The sequence below is a fragment of the Artemia sp. Qi Xiang Cuo genome, chromosome 14 (assembly GCF_049724085.1).
Source record: "Artemia sp. Qi Xiang Cuo chromosome 14, ASM4972408v1, whole genome shotgun sequence".
NCBI lineage: Eukaryota > Metazoa > Arthropoda > Branchiopoda > Anostraca > Artemiidae > Artemia > Artemia sp. Qi Xiang Cuo.
In genome coordinates this window covers 44815373-44824397 of record NC_142807.1, presented here as the reverse complement: position 1 = coordinate 44824397, position 9025 = coordinate 44815373, and the positions used below count along the sequence as shown (strand labels likewise).

The 9025-nt window shown below is 37.9% G+C and overlaps 1 protein-coding gene across 1 annotated transcript in view; it reads right to left on the bottom strand.

Moving 5' to 3' along the window:
* Window positions 1–950: 950 nt before the first annotated feature.
* The window catches only part of LOC148944511 (uncharacterized), a 154810-nt gene continuing 146735 nt past the window's right edge, over window positions 951–9025 (bottom strand). The window contains exon 10 of the mRNA XM_089099947.1: window positions 951–1146. Coding sequence (XP_088956073.1) covers window positions 951–1146 — 196 coding nt within the window. The remainder of the gene's footprint in view (window positions 1147–9025) is intronic.

The window sequence follows — 9025 nt, the reverse complement described above, 5'->3', positions numbered from 1 at the left end:
GACTCTTGATTTTACTGGGAAAAAATGGAAAATGGTTGTAGTCGAGGGAATGCGCTGTGATTTTTTCCTTCTTATCGAAAGAACCGAGTGCTATTCTTATGAAATTTGAGTTCTATCAGTGGATCATAAAATGGGATGTGGAGTCCCGCAGTGGTCCCATTTTCAACCCTTAAGGATCAAAGAGAGATCTGTTCAGGAGGATACAGAACACATTTCACATCTATATACAAATTCCATTAGTTTAGATATATATTATTGTAAACCATTCTATATTTATTTTCGTTACACTATCTACTTAACTATTACCTATTTTAAGTATTATATTAGTTTAGATAAGTTATGTTTTTTGCACAAACATTTAAGGCATTCGCTTTAATTTTTTTTTTAATTATTAAAGATAATTTTGATGTTTTAAAGCTCTAATTCCATGAAGAGAACTTCAAAGAGCACAGAAAAAAGTTGTCTTTGTACATTGGTCTTACTTCAAACACAATTTCACATATCATACTTGGAACAGTCACAGCCAAAATGTTCTTGTCGACATTCATTCATTAATATTCATTCGATATTTTAATTTGTTTCATTTCGAATTCATTAAGTTAATCTTTTTTATGTAACATAGTCAAAATCCGAAGTTTTCAAAAATCTAATATTTTGGAAAGATCACAAATAAAAAAAATTGAAGATAGTTTGATTATATGGAAAACATAAGAACTTACAGCTTAAATTTCAAGAGCTATGAGATCCATGGGGTCGAAAGTGGGAAGACATGCCTCATCTTCTATGTGCATATGGAGTCAACAGGCGTTTGTTTCTTATTTCAAATATTTTTTTAAGAATAAATACTTCGCTTTTTAATCCGTCACATAATTGATACAACCGAAATCATCGGTATAAATATTACTCTTTTATGACTTGCTTAATGTGGAATGTAGAGTTAACTGAATAACTTAAATTAAACAAACCTCTAGAGATCCTTGTTTTCCTGTCGATGGTGCGGAAAGTACAGCCCAAAATGAGATGCAGATTGTCTTACTAGTACTTTTCAGAAGAGGAGACACGAGAAATCCTCTCAAGGATGGGAAACTGGGCAGAGTAGGAAAAGTACGAAACATCATATATGAATTAGGTTTGCCGTTTATTTGCCTATGAAGAAAAATAGCTGTAATTACTATTATTTCACTATTATTGTGCTCATCACACCACCCCATGATAATGTACAGAAATATAATCTTTACTTTACAGTTGATCTATTTATTAGAACATGATTAATTCCGAAAGGTACCGTCTCCAAACCGCTTTAAGGATAAAAATAAGGTCATTCTTTAACCCTTATCTTCTGTCTCCAGAACCTTTACTGAGGAAAAAAACGAGGTCATAGAATAATTCTTATCTTTAAAATTAATTTTGTCTATGAGAAAGTCCAGTACTTTTTATGGGCTATTCACTTATAGAGATGGGAATTATCCAATTACCAAGACTAACAAGCATATTATGAAGTTCCTGATGCAACACCAAATCTTGGGTTAACAAAAGTTACATTTCCATTATAATTCTAATTATACTGTCCACCATACATTTTGTGGCATTAGGAAAATCATGGGTGTCTGACAGACCACAATTCATTTGTATAGTTCAATAATCAGGACATAATGAGCCTTCACCCCCCCCCCCTCCAAAAAATACACTTTCGGCTATTATAAAACATCCCAACTTTCTTCCTACCCTACTTTAGGAAGATAGTTCAAGACAAGTTTGAAGCATCAAGCAAAGCTGTTTTCAGCTGTTTTTCTGGATACTTCCCCTTTAATGTAATAAGAATAAACTGGGTTTCTACGTGCTTCCGTTTTCACCTAGCTAAAGGATAGAATGAAGGAAGAAAACTCTGCGTCCCAATGACCAGTTAAAGAACGGGTATTTTTTAACTAACTCGTCATGCCTCTTATTCCCAAAACTGAAGATTTCGTGATGGTAACGAACTGTAGGTGAGGAGCGACTCGGCTCAATTGTGCCCAAAACTCTAAAAAACTGGATGTTAATAACAATAGATACATCAAAAGAATTAGCGTTTTATGCTGAATCCAAATATATAGATTCATTAAGTTTTTTAAGTTTAGTGTTGCCCATCAAAAGCTAGGAGCCTGAAAAAATGCCCTAATTTTCAAAAAAAGCGGGGGGGGGGAACCCAAGGAATCGAGGAATCTTTAAATCAAAGAATCTACTGTAGATTTTTCCAAGCTCCAACCAGCAAAAATGCGAAATGTTGTATTTTTTGCCAGAAGACAGACCACGGATGAGTGTTTATTCGTTTTTTTTAGGGGTGATCGTATCGAGCCTAGAAGAATGGTCCTAGAAGATCGACAGAGGCCACATTCTAACGGAATTTAAAAATTCTAGTGCCCTTTTTAAGTGACCAGAAGACAGGGGGGCAAATAGCCGTCTTCTCATGCCCCTTTCTCCAAAGTCACCCAATCAAAATTTTGAGATAGCCATTTTTGTTCAGTGTAGTTGAAAGGTACAATAACTATGCCTTTAGAGGTGATAGGACCACCCAAAGCCTCTGGAAAAAGAGCTGTAAGTTAAAAAATATGCCTATTGTTTATGTATAGTATTTGTTATTTGGAAGTAAGAAGTATACAGACTTTTTTTGGAGAGGGGGAATTTTTGGTTTGGGTTTCCATTGGTAGAATTTTCTGAGGGAAGGGAAGCTTCCGGGGGGTGAATCTTCAAGGGGAAATTTTACGCAGTGGGAATTCGACAGAATTCCTGTATGAAGTTCTTTTTATTTTTCTTACTTTCTCTTTCCCGGATCGATTTTGCATGTGGAGATGTTGAAGGGGAGTTATCCAGAGGAAATTTTCAGTGGAGTTAGAATTGTTCGGGTAATTTTTCCTATGGGGGGGGGGAATTTTCTGTAGGGGGGATTATCCATGGGGGAATTTTCTGCGGGAGGCATTCTCCATGGGAGAGTTTTCCGCGGGAGCAACTTCCCACCGGTGGGGGTGAGGGGAGGGTTCGGGAAAAAATGTCCACAAAGGGAGATGTCCGGCATGACCTAAAAACGATAAGAAATCAAAGTCTTTTTCAAATGAAAGAAAGCTAAGGAGAATTTTTTTAGAATAGAATCAGTCACAAGAAATTTTACGGGTGGGGGAGGGGTCAGCGAGGATGGAATTGTACGGTGGGAATTTTCCAGGGGCGATATTTTACAAAACAGTAACTCTCCATGGAGGAGTTTCCCGTGAGGAAAGGGAAATTTTCATGGAGGGGGAAGCAGATTTCCCGGCATTATTTGAAAAAGATAAGAAAATAAATATAAAAAACAAGTTTTTTTTCAACTGAAATTAGAAATTAGAAACCGTATTATTTTATTTTCATTGACTGAGGGTGCATTCATGAGGGGGATTGTGCCCCTCCGTTTAAAAGATGGCCCAAGTAGATTTTATTGAAGCCCTTTTCTCCTTCCCAGCCTTTCCACTCCAGGAATGGCACCCAAAAGTGCCATATCTGGTTCCATTTATCACTTTACAAGGGTGGGTAGATATAAGCACAAACTTTTAAATAAGTTTTAGAGACTACGATGTTCCAGTGCCCCAGCACCAGAGGTAAATTTCGATTTCCTTGTGTTTTTAAAATGGGGACTGGAAACCTCAGGTCAAAACCTCACCCTCACCATGGTGATTCCAACGGTGGATTTTTGATTTCGATCCACTGCCATTTTCGACATACTTCAGGCTCCGAAATTCTAATAATTATTTTTTCACAATGAACTTTAACTTTCATGGTAAACTGAAAAAACAGCGTTCCCTTATCACCTTTAAATGAAAATTTTCTCAGTAGATAGTTTTTTATTTTTTTTTCAGAGCATGTTTATAAACTTTCAGTTACTAGGGGATGTCGTTTGCTTTTTATGAGGTAGAACCGTGGCCGTTCAAAATAGGCGTAAATTGACAAAATGCATGCTATTCGTTCCCAGAATTTTTCTGTGGAAAGGGGGGGGGGGAGGGTTTAAATTCCCCCCGGGCACCATAGACCCTAAGAGCGGCCATTGTTCTGTATATTTAAGTCTAAAAAACGAAATGAAATTAGAGAATATTATAAAAAATTAGAACAAGAAAAATTACCCAATGCGTAAGGAGGCTATCAACTCTGAATTTCCCGCTCTTTTATTGGCAGCGCAATAGTGCCGCCTAAGTAAAGAACGATGTGATTTCTTTTTTTTTGGGGGGGGAGGGGGGTGAGGGGGTTCTGACCAAAGCATTTCGTATATAAGGAGTTGTCGAAGGCACTTTTTAAGAGTCAGAAGTGATCGGAGGGCAATCCCCCCCAACCATTTCCCCAAACACATCTTATCAAAATTTTGAGATATCTGTTTTTTCCAACTTAATTAAAAAGGTCTAGTAACTATGTTTTTGGGGATTTCAACCCTCCACAGCCCTCAGGGCAAGGGCTATAAGTTATGCTAGTTGTCGATTGTTAATATATAACGTTTTATGGAAGGGATGGTTGTATAAACTTTGGAGGGGGCTTCTTCGATTGGAAATCGGATGCTCTAGTGCCCTTTTTATGAATCAAAAGTGATGGGAGGGCAACTAGCTCCCCTCCCCCGTACGCCCTCTTTTCCCCAAATGTATCTGATCAAAATTATATCAAGATAGTTATTTTGTTTAAAATAGTCCAAAGAGCGTATAACAATGCCTTCAGTGTTGATACAATACCCCAGAGCCTGAGGACAAGGGTTGTAAGTTATGCCCCGGGGTATATAAGGTTTTAATTGAAACTGAAAGTTCTAGTGCCTTTTCTAAGAGTCAAAAGTAATTGAAGGTAACCAGACCACCTCCCCCTCCCCCCCCCCACACCCATCATATCCCAAAACCAATCCAATCAAAACTTTAAGACAGCTACTTCATTCAGCATAGTTGAAAGGTCCAGTAATTATATATTCGGGGATTTCAACCCCCTTCCGCAGCCCCCAGGGCAAGGGCTTTAATTTAGGCAATTCGACAAGTGTTTACATATAGCATTTACTATAGAGAAAAGTGGATGTTTGACGTTTATTTACCAAGAAGACGAAGGGCAGTCAGGCGAGCCATTCAGAGAATGTTAAGCAGAGTGTTGAACTAAATCAAAACGCGTTGTGTGCATACGGGTTGTCAAAAGGGCGTAACTCAGGAATGACTGTGTATATTAATCTGGAACTTTCAGGAAATGATATGGGAAATGATCAATTGACCAAAAATGCAATATTTACACGGTACTACTACTATTACAACAACTACCACTACTACTACTGCTACCAGTTCTACTGCTACTACTACTATTACTATCGTTAAAACTATTGCTTCTGTAGCGAGTGCTACCAAGGTTGAGGATACTGAAATGAACATCTGAGGAAATGTTGACGGGAAAGTTAAACCAAATCGAAACATACTGTGTGAGCACAGATTGTCAAAAAGGCGTATCAGTGGTATTTTTAGAACGGCTTACCGTAATAAGATGAAACTTTCGGGGCATCATGAGGGGGATGTTCAACTGACCAAAAGACCAAATATACATGTTATTACTACTATTAATACTGCTGCTACTACTGTTACTGCTACTACTAATACAACAAAATTGCTGCTACTACTACTCTTACTACTACCACTATTACTATAACACTAGCACTCTTAAGGTTAGGCGTATGAAGGCGAAAATTTTGACAGAATATAGAGGGGAGATTTAAACTAATTCAAAACACACTATGTGCATGCAGTACTACTACTATTGCTACTGCTACTTAACTACTCCAACTGCAACTTCAATTGTTAGTACTTGTAAAGCTATAAGTATTAAGATGAAAAGGGCGTCAAAAGGGGGTCAAAAGGGTGAATCAACAATAATTTTGATTTTTATAATGGCTTACCGTATCAAGATGAGACTTCAGGCGTCATGAGGGGGATGTTCAACTGACCAAAATGCTACTATGTACATGCTATTACTGCTATTAATAATGCTGCTACTACTGTTACAACAACTATTATTAATACTTCTTGCTGTCCGGTTCTAAGCCGGCTTAAGCACTTCGGTGTAGACTTGAGAAGATATGTGATCCCCGTCCTGCACTGGTATCCGGGATCATTGCTTTTCCTGAGGTGAAAATAATTTCAATGATTTAAAGAACATGAAAATTGGAACTTGGAATGTTACGACATTCAAAAATGACTATCGCATTGACATTTTGACGGACGAATTCAGACGATTCGAACTGGATTTATTAGGAGTTTCAGAAACTCATATCCCAGGGGTAGGAAGCATGAAGTTAGGTGATATAAAATTTGTTTACTCAGGCAGCAAGGATGGGATACATAGACAGGGAGTAGGGTTGATGATGAATAAGGAAGCTGCTAAGTCTTGTTTAGGCTGGGAAGGTATTAATAATAGAATACTAATTGCTCATTTTATGACTAGAAAGTCCAGGGTATCAGTTATAGTAGTATACGCCCCTGTAGAACCGACTGACGGAAATACTAGTGACTCAGATGAATTTTACTTACAGTTACAGGAGCAAATAGACAAGGTCCTAGGTAGAAATATGATGTTATTACCGGGAGATTTTAACGCCCAGGTTGGTAGAAATAGGAATAGATGGTATCCCAGCCTAGGTAAATTTGGTGTAGGAAAAGAAAACAGTAATGGATACAGACTTTTGCAATTTTGTAGGTATAACAATCTAGTTATAACCAATACGGTGTTTGGTCATAAAATGACTCATAAGTTAACATGGTATTCACGTGATGGTAAGACAGCAAACCTTATTGATTATGTTATAGTGAACCGAAGACTGGCAGGATCAATACAAGGTGGTAGGGTGTATTGGAGTGCCGTTATTGTTGTTAAAAGTAAAGATCACCATCTAGTAGTGTCAAGGGTTAATCTAAAGCTGAAATATCGGAAGGGTAACTACCTGTCGGGAAGTTATGATGTTGGTAGACTCCAGGATGAGAATTTGAGAGAAACTTTCCAGGAACAGTTGAATACTAAACTTGAGAGTTTAAAATTTGATAATGTGGAAGATGGTTGGAATACTGTTAAAAAAATAATTTGTGAAGTTGCTGAAGGTGTATTAGGGAAGAAAGCTAGAACTGCAGCTAAGAATATTAGTGAAAAAGCTTTATGTTTAATAGAAAGGAGAAAGGGCTTGTACGAGAATTATCTGAGTGATAGATCGTATGAAAACAAAAGAAATGTAAAGAGAGTGGAGAAAGCACTAAAATATGAACTAAGGAGGTGTGAGGTGGAGGCCATTGATAAAATTGCCGAGGATCTGGAAGATGCAGCTAGACGGCATAATAGTAAAATATTGTACTAGCATGTTAATAAATTGAGAGGGAGTAGTCAATCCGGACTTGTCCCAGTTAAAGATAGGAATGGAGTGGCAATTAGCGACAAGGAAAAAGCTATAGCAAGATGGGCCGAACATTTTGAGAACTTGCTTAACCGAGATAGAGTTGCAGGAAAAAATATAGAGGAAAATGAAAAAGTTTGTGATACCTTGGGTGTGAAGGAAGATTTGTTTTGTGTGAAAGAATTAGCGAGAGTACTAAAAGGATTAAAGAATAAAAAAGCCCCCGGGGCTGATAGTGTGGTAAATGAGTATTTTATATATTATGGCTCTGAGTTTAAAAAGAAGTTTCTAAAGAGTATGAATATAGCAGTTTATAAGGGCGAAGTACCTAACGATTTTAGGAAAAGCTTAATTAGACCACTTTTTAAGAAAGTTGATAAGAGTGAATGTGCTAATTATTGAGGCATTAGTCTGGTCTCTGTAGGTAGCAAATTGCTTAGTAATATGATACTTTTTAGACTGAGAGATGCCGTAGACTAAGTTTTAAGAGAAGAACAGTGCGGTTTTAGAAAAGGTAGAGGATGTGTCGACCTAATTTTAACTCTTAGGCTAATAATTGAGAAGTGCCTTAGTTTTCAAACACCTTTGGTCCTCAGTTTTATAGATTATTAGCAAGCGTTCGATACTGTTGATAGAGGAGCTTTAGTAAAGGTTTTATCCTTGTATGGTATACCAGACAAATACATTAAAGTGATTAGTGCTATGTGCGAGAATAACACTGCCGCGGTAAAGGTAGGAAATGAGATTACCAGCTGGTTTTGCATTAAATCAAGAGTTAAGCAGGGTTGTGTTCTATCCCCCTTTATATGGGTTATTTTGATGGACTTTGTTTTAAGGAACACAGGAAAGGTAATGGGAGACCACGGAATCAAATGGGGAGGAAAAAGTCTCCTGGACTTGGATTATGCTGATGATTTAAGCATCCTAGATCAAAGTGTGAGCAAAATGAATGAAGTTTTAGAGGTTTTGCGAGTTCAGGGTGCTAGTATTGGTTTGAAAATTAATGTTAGGAAGACTAAGTCACTAAGGCTAGGAATAAGTGAAGATGAAAAGGTGACGTTGGGTAATGAAAAGATTGTTCAGGTGGGCAGCTTCACTTACCTTGGTAGTATTATTAGTAAAGATGGTGGGAGCAGTGAAGATGTTAAAAATAGAATAGCCAAGGCTCAGGGTGTTTTTTCACAGTTAAAAAAAGTCTGGAAGAATAGGAAACGCTCCGAAAAGCGGATGAAGATTTGCTAGACGTTTTCCAGAGAAATTGCTTAAGGATTGTTCTGGGTACCCGGCTGACTGACCGTATTTCAAACAATAGGCTATACGAAAAATGTGGTTCAATACCGCTCTCTAGGTCTATAATGAAAGACAGGTTGAGGTGGTTAGGGCATGTTGTGCGGATGAAGGATGATAGATTGCCGAAGATTGTTCTTTTCGGCCAACCATCTAGGGCTAAACGGAAAGCAGGTCGCCCCCTTCTGGGGTGGGAGGACGTCATAAAGAAAGATTTAAAGGAAATAGGAACTTCGTGGGCGGGTGTAAAAAGGGAGGCTTTGAATAGATTGGGGAGGAGGAGGAGCGTGCGTAGCTGTGTTGGCCTCAGGTGACTTGGTGCTGCGGTGAGTTGTTAGTAGTAGTAGTAGT